The sequence below is a fragment of the Rhea pennata genome, chromosome 25 (genome assembly GCF_028389875.1).
Source record: "Rhea pennata isolate bPtePen1 chromosome 25, bPtePen1.pri, whole genome shotgun sequence".
In the NCBI taxonomy this organism is placed as follows: domain Eukaryota; kingdom Metazoa; phylum Chordata; class Aves; order Rheiformes; family Rheidae; genus Rhea; species Rhea pennata.
In genome coordinates this window covers 5,424,963-5,442,950 of record NC_084687.1, presented here as the reverse complement: position 1 = coordinate 5,442,950, position 17,988 = coordinate 5,424,963, and the positions used below count along the sequence as shown (strand labels likewise).

General features: G+C 57.5%; 1 protein-coding gene across 1 annotated transcript; it reads left to right on the top strand.

Moving 5' to 3' along the window:
• The first annotated feature begins 7,203 nt into the window (after positions 1-7,203).
• NUAK2 (NUAK family kinase 2) lies at positions 7,204-17,988 on the top strand. The gene is made up of 7 exons (XM_062595004.1): positions 7,204-7,404; positions 12,121-12,241; positions 13,666-13,817; positions 14,336-14,401; positions 15,268-15,391; positions 15,812-15,940; positions 16,030-17,988. The coding sequence occupies exons 1-7, from the start codon at positions 7,204-7,206 to the stop codon at positions 17,151-17,153; spliced, it is 1,917 nt and encodes a 638-aa protein (XP_062450988.1). The 3' UTR covers positions 17,154-17,988.

The window sequence follows — 17,988 nt, the reverse complement described above, 5'->3', positions numbered from 1 at the left end:
AAGGCTCGGGAGCAGCAAGGTAGGTCAGCGTGTGTGTGGAGTGGTTGTTTAAGGCAGTGTTACGAGTGTTTGAGTTCAGCAGTGCTGGACGGGCTCCTCTTCTCCTTCGAGTGCTCTCCGAACAGCAGATGGCATCAATGGGCCAAGTGCAGGTGGGACCAGCATCTCCAAGGAGGCATCCCCGCTGGGGAGGCTGCAGCTGGGGGGACCTGTCCTGCCCACATGATGCTGGATGCTGCTGCTGCTATGGGAGGCTGGCTCTGATGCGTCATTCTGGGTTGTGCAGGGATCCTGGCTAATGCCATAAGGATCCAGCAGTCTGTTGTGAAAGGGATGTTAAGTGTTTCCTCCAGTGCTTCGTTTCTGTGAGCAGGTGTTGTCTTTGGTCTAAATGCTTTGTCACAGCTATGAAACAGCTGAATCCTGCTCTCAGGTCCCCTGAGTAGCTCATCTCTAGTACTGCTGCACAGAGTCGATCAAGGAAATGTCTGCGTGGCTGAATCCTGCTCTTGCTAACACCACTGCAGCTCCCTGGAAGACAGCAATGCTGAGGATGTAACTGAGCTCTCCAAGGAATCTCTAGGGATTAGAGAGCTGTGGTTTCCTTCCCCAGATGTGTGTTGCGTGTTTTTTTTCAGCAGCTGATGCCAAGAGCACTTCCGTCTTTGAAACTGATACTTGATGGATTCTCTTGTGCCTAGAGGGACAAGGTAAAGCATCAGCCAGGAGGTCAAGCCCTGTGATCAGACCAGCTCCTTGGAACGGGGCCTTTGATCGTAATTGCCAGCTGTGGTGGGGCTAGTCACCATGGCTGTGTGCAGCGGAAGGCTGCTTCTTGGAGCGAGACATGCTCCAATAAACTGCTCTGTTTTCCAAAATAGTTTGTTCTGAGAAGAGCAGGACATGGCACAGAGATACCCCTGTGCCGTAAGGGGAGTGTGTGTGCATGCATATGTGCAGCAGGAAAAGTAATGGGTATGTGTGCATGTGCAGATACCCTGCACTGTCAGTGCACGTGTGGGTGGACACGTGTGTATGGCGATATGGGGGACCAGGCTCATATATGCTAACATGGGTGGACACCCCCAGTATAAAGTGTAGCTGTGCCGAGTGTTTCTGGTGGACATGAGACCCCAAAGCACGAAGCTCCTCTGGGCCTCTCAGTGCTGAGAAGGGCTCTGTGCCACGGAGCTGCACCCGGCTCTTGAGCCTTGCTCCCCAAAAGCCTGGGGATTTGTTCTTTACCTTTTGCTCAGATATTTGGTTAGAAGTGCACGTAAACTGTAGCTGTGACTGCGTGACAAGGTTGAGTTGCCCTAGGAGTTGTTTCAAGCTGCAGGTTTGTTCCTGCAGCTTTTTTCACGGGCCTGGGAGCGGGTGGGAGCACCGTGCATCCTGGGCCGCTCTCCTTAGCGGGGGCCAGGCACCGCTCTGAAGGTCCCTGCTGTATACGGCAGGACTCTTGTCTGCTCTTTCCTCCGTTGTTGCAGCAGCTCATGGCTGCCACAAGGACCGGAATGATGCCAGGGATTTGGGTCATTTAGAGCCTGCCTATGGCAGGAAGCTGTTGGCTCTGCAAAGCCAGGCTGCAGGAGGTAGAGACGTGCGGACATGCTTCCAAGCACACCAAAATTGCCATCAGGTCCGTGGGGACAGAGCAGCTCGCAGACGCGCCCTGCGTGTGCTGCAGCCACGTCCAGGTTTGTGCGGGGCTACGCGGGCGCTGCGCGTACCTGTCGTCCGGTATTGCCTCCTCCGCTAGGCACTGCGGCCTGAGTTGCAGGTGTGCCAGAGCTGCTCGAAGGGACCTCAGGGAGGTACTTGCTGGAAATCGCACACTTCCCCAGCTTGGTGAGTCACAGATACGCACCTGGTTGTAAGCACCATTTTTGGGTTGCTTTGTGCCTCCCTGCTTCATTCCAGAGGAGCCGTTGGGGCTGAGGTCATTCCTGGCCTCGGTCAGCTGCTGCAGCCCTGGTATTTTGGGCAGCATTTCCTAAGGCCAGTTGAAGATAAGATTTAGTGATTATGGTTCAGGGGAAGGAAATCTGAATTGTCCACCTTGTCTCACATCATGAGGATCACTGGTGTCTGATACTGAAAAGCAGTTTAGATGCCAATTCAGTAGTGCAGCCAAGGGGCATGCGTAGACTTAAGCGCAGGAGAAAGCTAGTTGATGTCAAAGTGCATTTGCTGAACTTGGGCCTTAAACTGCTGTAACTGTTTTAGATGGTGATGTAAAGGGAATCTTTTAAAAATAAAGCAAATAAACATAAGTGGGTTTCAACAGCTTTCTTTCCAAAATAAGTAGTAAAATTGGTTTGGCTTGGAGAATTGTCAGCAATCCTGAGAAGGACTGGTAATTATCTACAGTACTATGTTTATATACTTTTTTAATATGTATTAGCTCTCACAAAGAGACTGGCATTGGAATGGGATCACGTTTCCATAGAGCAAGAGCTTTAGCTGTGTGCTGCAGTGTTGTTTGTTATTGCTCTTTCCCAGATCTGTCAGCCGGCTCCTCCTGTCTTTGGGGAGCTGCAAGGAGCTGGAAGATGGCCCTTCTGGCCTGTCCGGCCGCCCAGATATCAAAGTGTTATTATGCCCAACAGCCTCCTAAGCAGCCGCGGACTGCCGCGGGCGCAACTCTGCCTGCCGTTATCTGAACCCGGCTGAGCTCGCGTGGGTCTCCAGCTACCTAACGGGGCTCAGCAAGCCGTGTAGCGGGCTGCTGCCGTGTCCTTGTTTGAACTCCCCAGAGCAGAAGCTGCGTTCGCTGGAAGCCGGGCTTTCCAGGACCGGCGCCGATGGCCGCTCCGGCGCGGCGCAGCTCTGCCGCCCTTCCTGCCTTTAGGGATCGCTTCTCGTCGTCCTTCAGCAAACTCTGTGTCTGCGTAAACAGGAAACTTCTTTAGAACAACCTCTCTGATGTCTGGTTGCAGCGCAGACTCCTGCACCTCGCGACAGGCCCCTAACGGGCAGGGCAATGCCCCCGTCCGCTTGGCTCCGCGTGGGGTAAACGCCACCCCGGGCGGGACCGGGTATCAGGTCACTACCGCGAAACGCTGATGCTTCCTGCCCTGAACGTGAAGGCTCCGGCTTTCCTTGAGAGTTTTCCTTTTTTTTTTTTTTTTTCCTTTATAAATGCCTCGGCATTTACGCGGCTCCGTGTGCCGCCGCAGGCTCTAGGACTCGCTGCCGTAACCGCCCGGCGCGGCTCCTCGGCTCGCGCGCCGCACGCCCCGCGCCGCGCTCCGTGTTTCGTGCAGCCCCTTCGCCCTCTTGCAGGGGGACCCTAGACGAGAAGGACACGCGCTGCATACGATATGTATCACCGCGGAGGACTCTGTTGGCTTTCTTTGGTGGGTTACGTGTTTGCTGATGTTTGCACCAGGCTCCTATTAACTGCGTTAGAGCAAATAATCTGCGCATAGGTGAGAGGAGAGCGAAGCCCAAAGAATTGCTCCAAACTCCCAAGCCCGTGAGAAAACTGCGTGATAGTTACAACTCGCTGCTTGCTCCTGCTTGTGTGGCGTTTACCAGCTGCAAGTGGGGCTTCAGCAGCAGGGGGGTGGCACGTGCTGTAACGGCTGGAGTACTGCGCTTGCGTTGGATGAGGATTGCAGTTTCTGCTTTTATTCTCTAAACTTCTAAATCAAAGTGTAATTCAGACCACTGTACATGTCTCTTATCTCTCTATAGTGCTTTCTAAGGTAAATATCACATAATAGCAAAGATAATGTTATCATGTGATTTAAAAAAAAAAAAAGCCCCAAAAGATAACTTCGTATTTTAAAGTGGTTGGTTCCTGGTCTCTCTACAATTCAGACTAAAGAGAACTCATTCTATAATTCTAATGATTAAATCAACTGTGTTTCACTGATCTCAAATGACTTTCTCTCTAGTGGAGACAGGGAAACTGAGGCAGTTGGGAGTCCTATGGGAGCAGAAAACCAAATCTGGGAGCCTCCAGTTCCCAAGAGGGCTGTAGTCACAGCAGGGACTGCCTGCACACTGTGCAGAAACCAGGTCACTCTTAATTACAGTGCTGCTTTGCTCTTTTTCTCTTCTTAGTGTGCTTCATTGGTCAAATTTCTGCATGCTGAGCAGAGTAATCATTTTTCCACTAATCAGAGTAATGCATTTTCCCACTCTGCATTGTCCAGCTGAAAAAGACGGTGTTTGTGCTTTCTCCAGTCCTAATCCATCTTTGACTGCAGCAGGTTTGCTTATCTCTGTAGCTACATACAGCAAGGGGCTCACTTCTGCTCTCCTTGCTGTGCATTTGTCTTCACTAGCAACGATGAGGAGGGATGGAGGGACGTGTCTGCACAAGTGCAGCAGGGCCAACCCCACCAGGCTAGCGTAGTCTTGCAAAATGGTTCTAAAAAACGACCAGCCTGAGCACAAAAGATGGATTGCAGGGAAAAAAAAAAAGTGACCCGGGTATTACACAGAGCAGAGGTACCTCCTGCGCGGACGGCAGGGTGGCGTTTGCAGGCTCGTTCACCCCACGCGGTAGGAGCAGGTTGTAGAGGTGGCCCGCGTGGAGGTGGTCTACATTGCAGTCGTTAGATTTGATAGGTCATAAATTACTTTTCGAAAAACTCCTATTGGTGCTAATGTGTTTCCCCTCTTCTGCTGATGGATGGGGCACCCAGTTGAGAGGATCAGAGTAAAACCAGTTTCTTTAGTGTTTTCAAAGGCAGAATGGGTTTCACACCTGTCTGAGCACTACCCAGCGGCAGGTAAGGAATGCTGCCAGCTTGGAAGACCACTAATGGGAGGCAATCATTTAACTTTTTGTCATCTTTGGTATTTTAATGCCTAGAAGAACTCTTCCTTTCCCTTTTGGAGGGCTCACTTCTATAAACATGTCTTCTGGTGAAAGTTTATTCCTTTATCAGTCCACAAACGGGTGAATAAAGGCTACTCCCACTGCCTCCAACGGCAAAGCCATAGGTTTTGACCACACCATGGATGTTTTTATAAATGCCACAGAACTGACTTAGTGCTAAAAGGAGAAGAAACAGGGGGAAAAAAAACCCTCCACAGTATGAGCCTGACGTAAATGAGGCTTCCATCATTACAAAACATCGAGTTGATTAGACTAGCTTTGAGCAGGTTTACCTGACACAGAGCCAAATTCCTTGTTGACTTTCATGTTGATTTTTAGCGGACATGCGCTCGGCCCTGCCTTACAAAGGGCTGCTCCTGTAGAAACCTTTTTTAGGATTTCTAAAGCTACAGCTGGGGGAGGCAGGAGCATTTTTAGTGGATTTCCCCACTACTGAGACAGCAGTAGTGATACCAACTGTTACAATAGAGGATCCTTATCAGTGGATTCCAGTGGGCTTAGATCTTCGTCCCTCGACATTTCCATTAAAAAAGGCTTCCTGAGCTAGTCTAGAACAAAAGCATACCTAAGCCTATGTATCAGTGACAACGCAGAAAATTGCAGAAAAGAATTTGTCTGGCAGAAACAGAAAGGGAAGCTACTGAAGACCTCATTTCCTTTGATCCTAGCAAAAGCCTCTGGAAAGCATCATTATAAATCAGTGGGAGTATTAAGCATGTGCTTAAAGTTAAATGCGTGCTCAAGTGCTTTCTTGGAGCAGTGGGCTAAGCCCTGAGTGATTCCACAAACCTCAGTAGAGCTGCAAGTAGGCAGGGAGATGGGCTTACGGGGCCGGGAGACCCGGGCCCTTTCGTCTTAATCGGCTGGACTTGCCTTGCTCCTAGCACTAAGGAGGTTTGTTTCTTCCCTCTTTGCCTATTCTGCAGTCTGAGCCCAAAGGCTGAGCCCGAACAGGATCCTATCTGTTTACTTTGACATTGAAATTACAGCAGTTTAGTTAATCTCATCTACACCTTGTTTATCTTTCCCGTGGGCCCTGCTGGGCAGTTTCTGATCGAAATGCAGCTCCTGTTACTGCACGGTGAATAATTCATTGCTGCGATGCTGCTTCAGTGCAGTATCTTCTTGGGACGCACTAAACCCCTCATTTTGGTGGGAGATGACTGATTTGACAATAAAATGGGGGGAGATGTTTGCTTATGGCTTATTTCCCTGTGTAGTGAATTGAGCGTGCGTTCGACGTGGGGGCGGGAGGGGGAGGACGGAAAGGCTGCAGGACCAGTCTGGCTCTGGTCTGAACCGAGGTCCTTGGGTTTGCGGGCTGGACCCAAAGCCTGCGGAGGGGCCAGTGCTGGCTGAGATCATCCCTCGAATATCTCACGAGATCCTGCTCTGCCTCTTCCTGCCAGCCGCCCAGAGCCCTTGGAAGTGCTGGGAAAATCCCAGTCTGACTAATACTGGAGTTATCTCTTTCTTCAATCGATACGGTGCGTCCTCACACATGCCCGGAGCTGGGCAAGAGCTTTTGTTTTGGCTGCTTTGGGGAAATAATTGCATTCTTTTAATATCTCGAAACAAAGAATGGCCGTGGGGAGACCACGACGGGAGGTGCTGCGGAGCGGGCCAGGAGCGGCCGCGACGAGCGTTAGCGTGGCAGCAGCCGAAGCACCCCTGCGTGTTTGCCCCTCCGCTGCTCCTCCCAGAGCCCCCTGTCCCGGAGGGCAAAGCATCAGCTCAGGGCTGGCGCAGACGCACAGCGCTTGCCCAGGCCTCTTCCCTCGCTGATTTTTGCCCTCAGCACGTGGGGTTTTTTTTCTGAGAGAAGCTGGGTGCGTTGTGGCTCCTGGCAGCAACCCGAGGCTGCCGGCTCGCCTGTCCCCCCGCGTTCCTGCACCTCTCCCGGCGCTTCGCCCCGCACCCTTGCGGCGGTCGATCCCCAGGCTCCATCCCAGCGCTGTGCGTTGGGGTGCGAGTGTCTCCTTGCACCCCCCCCCACTTTGCATGGTGCAGGGCCCTCCCCAGCACCATCCTGTTGCAAGCCTCCCACCCTGCATCCCCCCCCCCACCACCGTGGCACCTTTTACACCCCCTGCCGTGCCTGTGCCCCCCCCCCCTTGCACCCCTCACTCCGTAGATCCTCCCTTTGCACCCCAGCTGCTACCCCGCACCCCGGGCTCCCCCCGGCCGCCGGGGCCGTGGGATCTCCTTCACCCCCCCCCCCCCCGCAGGGCGGGCGGCGCGGCGCGGCCAATGGGCGCGGGGGGGCGCGGCCGCCGCGGCCGCCGCATTTAGCGCCGCGCCGGTGCGGGGCGGCGGCGGCGCCGGTGCGGGGCCGGGGCTGGGGCATGGAGCGGGCGGCGGCGGCGGCGGCGGGCGCCTCGCTGGCCGAGGGGCTCCTCAAGTCGCCGCGGCCGCTGATGAAGAAGCAGGCGGTGAAGCGGCACCACCACAAGCACAACCTCAAGCACCGCTACGAGTTCCTGGAGACGCTGGGCAAAGGCACCTACGGGAAGGTGAAGAAAGCCCGGGAGCGCTCCGGCAGGCTGGTAAGGGTCCGCGGCGCATCCCCCCCCCCCCACCCGGCGCATCCCCCGGGCAAGGCGCCGAGCCCGGCGCGTGGGCTCCGCGCGTCCCCTTGCAGCGGGGGCAGCGTGGGGGGCCGGGGGCAGCGCGGGGGTCCGGGGCAGCGCGGGGGTCTGGCCGCCCCCGGAGCCGCGGAGCGGCAGCCGGAGCAGTTAACGCGGGTCCGCTCCTGCCCACCGGGAGATCGCAGCTCCGGTCACACACTTGACTGGTTCGAGCTTCCTGGTGAAAGGAGTTTGCACATATCCGGCAGCGCAGAGCAAACACTGTGCTCGAGTCTCAAGGATTTTTCCCTTCCTCTTGCCCTGGAGTTTGGTTGGTTTTACGTGTTGACTCTTAGCAGCGGTGTGCGGAGTGCAAGCAAAGCCGAGCCCCTTGGAGTGCCCCGAGTGTCTGGGTGAAATCGTGACTCTCTGAATCAAATAGCTCAGCCTGGCTGAAGCAAGTGCCTCTGCGTGCAAGGCACAGCTCAACCCAGGGCACAGATACCCAACGCGTTGGAAGTGTGCAGGGAGAGGTGGGGGAGCATAGCCCCCCCGGGAAAGGGGGCTACTGCTGCTCCTGAGCAGCTCTGCCCTTTAGCAATCAGCAGATGTTCAAAGGACAAACTTGCGTGGGATTTCCCTGTCCCCGTGCAGTCTCAAGCTCCCTGTGGTGCAGGATGGGACCTGTGAAAGGTACTCACACCCCAGCCCTGGTGAGACCATAGGGGTGAGCAACAAGGGTCCGCCTGCGAGTAGCATAACTGGCCCAACAGGGTGCAGCAGCAGCAGAGGTGGGTGCAGAGGCCGAATTGCTAACATGCTGCAAAGGCATGTCAAGGAAAGCAACTGTAAATCGGGGAGGTTTTCTTGTGTAACACACCAGCTCTTAATTAACTCAGATCTGCCACTTCCATTAGCCTATCTGATTCTGAAGACTGCTGTTTTCCTGCATAATCAGGGCCTTGCAGTACAGCCCCCACCCACTGACCTAGAATGATCCCTCCCCTTGGATGGGTGAGAAGACTTGGTTTTGCTTTTCTGCCACTAACAAAGCTTGTACAGAGATCCTCTGAACTGCCAGAAAGCTTGCCTATCTGTGCAAGCCCCTTAGGACAGGCACTTGTTTGCCTAGTAGTACAGGCTGTGATAACGTGAAATAAGTAAATAGGCCCATAACTCTTCAATAAATGCCAAAGATAGCTGAAGGCTTGACTGACTGGTACCACGCAGAACTGGCCGTGTAGAAACAGGAGGCTTAGCCACAAATCTCTCCTCTTCCCACGAATTCTTTCTTGCACCACTCAGCATTTCCGGGCCTGTTTAATCTTCAGGCTTATCCTGAGCTGGGTTGTTATTTGCTCGTTCGCTAAGTGGCTTTCACTTCCTAAATACTGAGGTGTGAGAGCAGGTACTACTGCCTCCTCCAGTTCCCCCTCTCGCTGGCTGGGTGCTGATCCAGCGCTGCTGGCTGAAGCTGTAAAGTTGAAACTGTTCCACATGTGGTGTTTTTTTTTTTTTTGTTTGTTTGTTTTTTTTTTTTTTGCCTCTGGCTAATCAGAAACTGCCTCTGTTAGATATACTACATATTGAACTGTCTTGTTTTACTGCTTGTTTTTCTTTTTGCTTGAATTTTAACCATACTACGTGGACTTAGCTCAAAGCAAAGCATGTCTAACCACTTAGTTGATTCCCAGGAGGACTGGACTCTGTTAGGTGCTGGATTTTTGAGGGGATTCCATGAATGTTCATTGTCAGAAAATTGCCACTTGTTTTCTGGTTAGAAATCCTTTAGGTGAAGAGACGCTCATGCCTTCCAATAGGGACTTCTGCTGAGCACCCTTCCCAGCAGTTGGAAAACTGGTGTGCCTTTGAAATAGCAGGCTGATGGGGAGAGAGTTACTGGCTTTTCTTGCTGTGTCTCCTGCTTCGAAGATGCAGTAACATGTGCCATGGTGGTTCAAGCTGGCTCCTGCACCTGTTTGCATTGCAGCATCTGGCGTATTTTCTTCCAGACTAGTGTTTCTTCCAGCCTAGTTCCCAAGCCTTGGACCATAGCCAAGTCAAATAGAAACCGGGACCTCCTGAGGGACTTGCTTGCAATGTCAGAAATGTATTCCTGGGCTTGTGTGATGTCAAGGGGAAGAGAGCACCTGGAATATTCCAAAGCAGCGAAGCCTCTCTTGATCTCCAGTAAGGGGAGAACCCCAGTCTCTTCCGTTGTGGGTTGTAATCAGTATTTCATGGAACATGAAATGCTGCACTTGCAATCTGCAACAACTTTTAAAGTGCTGCCTGGGGTTGTAACTTAATGTGTCTTTCAGCAGCTACTTAAAATACCTGTTCTTCCCCCTCTAACTTTAATTAGCTTTTTTGACTTGAAAAGTACTTTTGGGTTGTGCAGGATCCAGCTGCAGGTTTTCCTGGGGCTCTCCCCTGCCGGAGGTTCTTCTCGCGGGCATCGGTGAGAGAGGGGATGGGCACAGGGTCCTGACAGGTACCTGCGTCTCAGCCTGAAGCTGCTCTCCCATCCCCGGGGCAGCTGAGCACTGCTGTTGCTGCCTCAGCATGGGGATCCTCTGCAACCAGCCTGGTTAGAGGGGAGAGGTTTTGGAACAAAGCTGCTTCTGTGTATCCCGTCCTTTCCCCAGGGAGAACCTACGGATCGACTTCCCTGGCAGGGCTTGGCGGGTGGCTGGATCACCCTGCCCTGAGTGGCCTGCTCAGTCCCCTTGGCAGGAGATGAGGAGCCCAACGGTGGCTTCTCCTTGCCGAGTCGCACCTGAAGCGTTGCATTGGGCAGGTGGGGAGGAGCACTCGGCAAGAGCCCTGGGGCTTTAACCTGCTTGGGGCCGGAGTGCGACTCCGTTGTGCCTCGGAGGTCACTAATGCCGGCTGCCAGGCTCACAGGCGAAGGCATTTGCCTGTGCTCTCCTTGCTGATTACGGCCAGGGGTGCCTCTGAAGGCTTCCTGTGTTGGCAGCCTGGAGCCACTGCATGTGTTTGCAGGCAGCAGAGTCCTGCTCTGAGACCAGGCTCCACGGCATATGTGCAATAGCACCTTGGTCAGCAAGCCGAAGTACTACGTACAGCTGGTGACCCTAAAACACGGAAGGTGGGCTAGGTGTCAAGCTCTGGTGGAGGGGCGATGAATGGAGTGAGTCAGCAGGGAATATGGGAGGGCAGGACCAGGCTGGCTTGCTGCATAACGGCTTCGAGGCATTGCATGCATTCTAGAGGGGGCTGAAGCAGAAATGGTTAAACTTTAGCTTGTTAACCTAGCACGAAGGTCAGGGAAAAGATTTCCTGGCTTTCAAGAAGCTACTATGTGCCCTCAGTACTGCTTTGTGCAACACCCTGGGCCTGGGTTATCAAACCTCCCTGGGCCGGAGTCCATTCTGCTCAATTGCCCTTGGGCTCAAGCCCGGGGCTGGCGCGGGTGTAACGCTTCTCGGAGGTGCAGAAGGCAAATGCGGCCTGGCAAGCACTGGCCCTAAGTGGGTCAGTGGAGCAGAGCTGTGGTCTCGGTGCTCCAAGAAGGAGCAGGGCTGGAGACAGGGCTATGACTGTCGGAGCCTTTCAGAGACCGGGTCTCGAGGGCACAAGGTGACCGGGTCTCGAGGGCACAAGGCTTCCGACTCCCCAAAATCGGAGGGAGACGACGCCGGGTGTGCATCTCGCGCCGCTGAAGGCGGAGGAGGGTCTCCGCCGAGTCTAGCGTCAGCGCTGAGCTGGCGCTGGCAGCGGGGGGCCAGCGGGTGTCCGCGGCCCCTCTCCCCGTTGCTGGGAGACCTGGTGCTCCGTCTCCTCCGGGATCCCTTTACGGGATTAATGCTGTTCCGCATTCTTGTCTGATACAAAAAAAAAAAAAAAAAAAAAAAAAGGGGTTCTGCTGGATTCAGTTGTAAATTCGGCCCTAGGAGTTATTGTCTCTCCCCAGCTCCTTTGAAAGAGGATTAGAGGGCGTCTATTCTCCAGCACTAACTCTTCTTTCTCCTCCCCTTTCAATTTTCTTGTGGAGGATAACTTGAAAACCCAAGCAAAGCCTGAAGGCGGCTTGGATGGTTGGTGCTGGGTCTCCCAGCTGGCCCGAGCAAGGTCCTGTGTTTGCTGCCTAGGCAGAATCTGCTCCTTAATGCCAGACTTTCTCTTACCTCTACATAATCAACTCCCTGAAATAAATATTTGCAGGGAAAACAAAACCTGTTTTTTCATTTTCACCACCCCAAGAAGATGTTGTCGTTATCTCCCGAGTCATGTGTGTAGGTCGCATTCCTTTCACTGGCCGCGATCCAGCCGGCTCTAGCCGAGGACACGATTCCTGTAAGCAAACACGCAAGGAGCAGGTCTGTGCTGCCCATGCAAGGAGCTTGGCGAGCTGCTCTCGAGAGCTGGGAGCAGGTTTCCCTTTGTGGGGGTGGGACCCTCCCTCGTGCACAGCAGAATGGCTTGGAAACTGTAAAAATCCTAACTGATAAAGTTCCTTTTTACTGGAATTACTGCAGCGGAGGGTCCCACTGGAGCACAGCCGTCGAGCAGAGCTGGCAAGCGGCTTGGACAAGCTGGGCCCCTGACCTGCCGCTCGCGAGCCCCCTCCCGAAGGAGCGGGTTACGTTCCTTGCTCTGCAACATGCTTCTGGGTGCTGGGCGCAGATGCTGGGCTCCGGCTGATCCCTCTGCGCGTGTCCCCTTCTGCAGGTGGCTATCAAGTCAATCCGGAAAGACAAAATCAAGGATGAGCAGGACCTTGTCCATATCCGGAGAGAGATCGAGATCATGTCGTCCCTCAATCACCCTCATATCATCGCTGTCCACGAAGGTGAGTTCTCCCTTCCCCTTTCCTCTCCCAGCAGCTTCCCGGGCACGCCGTCGCCCGCGGAGCCGGGTACCGGGGCCGGCAGCCTCGCCGCCCCTGCAGCGCTCTTCCTGGGGGTCCAGCAGCACCCTGCACGGTGCGGAGAGGCTCTGGGGAAGCCGCCGCTCCGGGCGGACGGGAGCGGAGTGGGGCTGCGGACCCCATCCTGCCGCGGGTGTTGCGCTGCACAGAGATGCTCAGCATGTCGGCTCGGACCTGGGCTTAAATCCCTCGTGAAAGCTGGTATGGGTTGGGGCGGTAGGATCCGCTCCGGGGTTCCCGTAGGCGGCACTGGATCACCGCATCCCCCCTCGGCTCCTAGCGAAGCCGAGCTCTCTGCTCAGGTTTTATGGGCACGTTCAAGATTCAATGCTCTTAAAGATAAGAAAAACGGGGTTTTTTTGAAGCAGAAAGGGTTTGCTGTTGCCTGAGCTGCACCGCTGAGCCGGCACCGCGGGAAACCCGTGCTTAGGAACTGGCCAGCGCCAGCATGGCGGGAATCCCGGCGGCTCCACTTGCAGCCGCGGGCAGGAGCGAGTCTCGGTGCTGGAGTCTTCCTCTCCACCGGCCCCGGGGCACGGGCAAACCGAGCCGCTGGGAGCCTGGAGAGCTGCTGGTGCCGCTGTGCTTCCCGGCTGCGCTCCGCTCCCGGGGTGGCGAGGCCAATGCGGGTGGAAGGGGGATTTAAGTTCTAGCTACAGTCAGGTTTGGAGCAAATATCCAAGTGGATCAGTCTTTGTTTCGGCACCGAGTCCCTTGGCCACGCGCCCCGTCGCGCCAGGCTGGGTAGGTGCGCGTGCCCGGTGCCTGCGTTATTGCCGGGTTGGTGGCGTACGTGAGCTCTCCAGAGTCCTTTTGTCCTCTAAACAAAAGCAAGCGGCTTGGCGGTTTATACTCGGTGTTTGCAGGGACTGAGTCACGCTGATTGCTGCCTCTCTGGAATTCAGAAATATGGAGGTAGCTTCCTGCAAACAGGAAGAAAACGCTCCATCTCTTGGCTCGAGTCTTGACCCTGGTTAGGAGTGCGGAGAGAGCCCACCCCCGGCCCGGCCACCCGTCGCTCCGCTCCCTGCTCCTCCGAGCAGGGATCGGCCTAGCAGAGAACCGCGTCTCCGCGGGAGGACGGGAGCCCTTCCCGCGGCCGCGGAGCAGCGGGAAAGCTCGCGGCTGGCAGGTCTGGCTGCCCGGTTCCCCCCCAAACCGCAGAGCAGGCGCCCGCGGAAAGCCCAGGAGCTCCCGTCCGTCGGGACGGGCCGAGGGCGCGGGCGGCGGGGCCGGCGGCGTGCTGCGGCCGCCTGCGGCTTCGCCCGCTAATTAAACAGCGCGCGCCGATGAGGTCCTTTGGAGAGGTCCCGCGGCTCCTCACGTCCCGCGGCGTCCCCTTGCAGTGTTTGAGAACAGCAGCAAAATCGTCATCGTGATGGAGTACGCCAGCAAGGGGGACCTGTACGACTACATCAGCGAGCGGCAGAGGCTGACGGAGCAGGAGGCGCGCCACTTCTTCCGCCAGGTTGTCTCCGCCGTCTACTACTGCCACAAGGTAGGTGGGCGCCGCGCGGGACGGCCGGAGCCGATGGGCGAGGGTCCCCGCACCGCGGCCGCCGGCTCCCGCGGGGAAGGGCAGGGTGGGGAGCGGCGTTAATCCTCCCCCTGATCCGAGGATGCGGTTGGCCTCCATGGAGGAAGGGGTGCAGCTGCTCCTGGAAAGCTTCACCCGGGCTCTACCGCTGTGCCGGTCCGATTAAACCGGTCGGGGAGTTGTCGAGACGCGAGAGCCGGCTGGTGTCCCCGGGGTGCCGGCTGGGATGCACCGTGCTCCCGATGAGCCAAGCAAGCGCCGCTGGTCGCGCCCAGCTCGGGATGCTGTGCATGGATAAGGATGGGCTGTAAAACAAGTTATTTATTGCTCATCTCGTTACGGTAACCGTGTCCCGTTTGAACTCTCGCCTGCCGGCGGGGAGCCGGCTGGCTGGGTGGATGGCAGTAACCTCCCCGCGGTGACTTTCTCTTCCTCAAACGTGCTGCAAACTAAACCTGCCTTCGCCTTCTCTTGTGCAGAACGGGATCGTTCACAGGGACCTGAAGCTGGAGAACATCCTTCTCGATGCAAACGGGAACATCAAGGTGAGGGGCTGGCAGAGCCCGGCTGCGCTTTGCCCAGCGACGGGTCTAAGGGCTGATGGTGGCCGAGGAGCTTCCCCGGTCTCCCTGAGCCCGCGAGCCCCCGAGCGGCTGCTCCTGCCCGTGGGTCACGGGGCCTTTTGGGGCTGGAGGGACCGAGCAGCGGCTGGGAGGTGGCGCTGGGGGTGACGGCGCGCGGGGACGGCAGGGCCCGGCGCCTGCCTGATGCAGAAGAAGAGGCTGCAGAGGCCGAGCCCCCGTTCTGGCTGCGGAAGCCGTCGCCGCTTATCTGAGCGCTGATAAGAGGGCGAAGTCTGAACGCTGCATCCAAAACACGACAGGGTGGAGAGGGAGGAAAGAAATCCTCTCCTGAGGGAGGTCCCGCTCGCCGCTAACGCAGCGCTCTCCGGGGGGAGGACGGGCCCTGCCGCTGCGGCTGGTGGCAAACCGCCCGTGGGGCTTTCTCCCGGCGGCCCCGCGGTTGGAGGCTTGCAAGTATGGACCGTTCCTGCTGCAACGTGACAGGCGTGATGAGTGTAACGAATACCGGTGCGCTGGGTGGAGCAGGCTGGGAATAAACAGCCTCTCGCGGCTGAGCGAGCTGGAGGAGAGCTCCGCAGCTTCCGCGGCGGCGCCGGCGATGGGCCGGAGCGGCACGGCCGCCTGCCTGACGGCCGGGCTGGGAGCGGGCGCCGCTTCGGGCTAGCCGTGGTCACCGCCGCCGGGTGCGGTGGGGAGGATGAGGCTCCTGGAAGGGGATAGCCCTGGCCTCAGCCAAGCCACAGCTCGGGAGCATCACATGGCAGTGCTGCTCCACCTGCAGATACTTTGACTTTGCTGCTTGATTACAGCTATAAACCTCTCTCTAGATTGCAGACTTTGGCCTCTCCAATGTTTACCAGCAGGACAAACTTCTGCAGACTTACTGTGGCAGCCCGCTCTATGCGTCTCCAGAAATCATCAACGGGAGGCCATATAAAGGCCCCGAGGTAGGTTGGTTCTTGCTCCCCTGCTTCCTCTCATGCAAGACACTTCCATCACAACAGGGAAGCTCAGAGCGCTTTCCCAGGAGAGCGCGATATTATTGGAGCCAGTGGGCTGAGATTTACTGGTGCAAACTGGAGTAACGGGCCCGCTACCAAAGCGCCGCACAGCCAGTGCGTGGTAACTGCCAGTCATGCCAGGGGCGTCAGGCGGACGTGGTAGGATGCAGGCAGCTGCCCACAGCACCTTCTTGAGCTGGTCCTGCTGCACTCCCCTGTCCTCCAGAAGAGGACTGCCACCCCAGGAACTGCTGGTTGGTTCGGCCATGCACAGGCACTGAGCTCGCTGGCAGCCGGCGTGTGTGGCGGGTGGACGGAGCAGCCTTGTCTTGCTGGCCCACCCTGATCCACCTCTCCACCTTGCAGGTAGACAGTTGGTCTCTAGGCGTTCTCCTCTATATCCTGGTCCATGGTACAATGCCGTTTGATGGCCAGGACTACAAGACTCTGGTCAAGCAGATCACGAGCGGGGACTACCGGGAGCCCGCAAAGCTGTCAGGTAGGTAGACCCCCGCAGCACCACGCAGCTCTGCCCTCTCCATCCCCCTGTGCGTGTTGCCTTCGGTGGCTGACCTGGCTTTTTTCCAGATGCCTGTGGGCTGATCCGGTGGATGCTGATGGTGAACCCGGAGCGCCGAGCCACCATTGAAGACATCGCCACTCACTGGTGGGTGAACTGGGGCTACAAAGTGCCCATCGGGGAGCAAGAGATGCTGCGGGAGAGCGAGCCGCCCCTGGCCACGGTGGCGGAGTGGCTGCGCCGATCCTCACGGCCCCTCTTCGAGAACGGCTCCAAGATGCGCTGCTTCTTCAAGCAGCACATGCCCAGCGTCGCTCTGGAGAGGCAGCGCTCCCTCAAGAAGTCCAAGAAGGAGAATGACATCTCCCACGTGCTGCAGGAGGTGGCTGTGGCCCCGGAGAACGCCTCCAAGTCCATCCTGAAGAGGCCTAAGGGGATCCTGAAGAAGAAGAACTCCAGTGACCAGAAGGTGCCCGGCCCTCCGCAGACGGCCGCCGCTGGAGAGGCGAGGGACGAGGAGGGTGAAGCCGCCGCCGCGGGCCTGACCCGCATCCTGTCCGCTGGGGCGCTGGCCCGCGGCCAGGACAGCAGAGCCGTCCCCATGGCCGTGCCCAGGAAGGGAATCCTGAAAAAGCCCCCGACGAGGGAGTCGGGCTATTACTCCTCCCTGGAGTGCTGCGAGTCGCCGGAGCTCCTGGACTCCGAGAGCTTGGACCTCGAGGCCAGCGTGTTCGCCGACAGTCCCTCCCCGGAGCAGGGCCCCGAGGGCCTCCCCACCCGCCGGAAAGGCATCCTGAAGCACAACGGCAAGTACTCCTCCAGCAGCGGCGAGTCGGACGGCCTGCCGGGGCCGGGCTTCGGCCCCTTCGGCGAGGCGCCCCTGCCCAAGGTGGCCCCCCGCGCCCGCCCGTCCAGCGCCGTGAGCGAGGACAGCATCCTCTCCACCGAGTCCTTCGAGCAGCTCGACCTGCCCGCCCGCGTCCCCGACGGCGGCATGCGGGGCTGCGTCTCCGTCGACAGCTTCCTCCGGCTGGAGGAGATGGAGGAGGCGGCGGCGGGGCGCCGGCTGCGCCGCTGGACCGTGACGCACTGCCAGGGCCCGCCGGCCGAGAGCCGCTTCTCCCTGGAGGACTGCGACAGCGTCGCCGGGGTCTACCAGCGCGCCGTGGCCATCAGCATGAAGCTGAGCTGAGGCTCCGGAGCGGGGGCAGCCCGGGGGCGGACCAAAGCGCCGGGCTCCTCCGGCCCCGCGGTCCTCGCTCCGCTGTCCTTGCGTCCTCGCCCCGCAAGCGGGCGCACCATCTCATGGCGGGGGGAGGAGGGTGGGTTCGTTCCTTCGTGGTTTTTCCTTTGCACTGTTCTTGGCTGCACAAGGTAACGGATGGGGCAGGGATATACCTCAAACAGGCTCGAGATGTAGCAGGGCGCCGTGGGGAGGCCGGAAGGTGCTGTCCGGGCTGGTGCCCAAGATCTGCGCTCTTGGGATTTACTGGCATTCGGGTGCGACGGGTCCAAGCCCAACTCTTCCCCCCTCCTGCTCCGCAAAACCCAACGGGAAGGGCGTGCGCCTCGGCCAGCACCGCGGCTCCCGGCTCGCGTCGAGGCCGCGGTGCCTCCGCTTGCTCTCGGGCAGCCGGCGTCCTGCCCGCGGGAGCCCGGCGCCCTTGGGGCGCTCCCACGTCCTGCCGCTGCCTCTCCCAGCGCCGCGGGAAACCGCGGTCCCAAACCACGCTCTGATGCCGGTGTCAATTTTTAATGATGAAAGGAGAAAAGGAGAGGAAAAAAAAAAAAAGTGCCTTTCGTAAGGCACCGCTTCTTTATTTATTGCCTTGTGTCGAGTTAACGTGGGACTCCGCCAGCGCTGGCTGCACCCATCTCAGTGGAAGCCTCCCCTTGTAGGGGACCGTCGCCCGCAGAGCGGCACCCCCACCCTCCTTTGCACTATGTTGCCTCGTGTTCTCCGGCCCGTTCCTGTGCCCGGGATGTGGGTGGTTTCTCCTTATTCCTGCGACGCGGTCCAGAGAAAA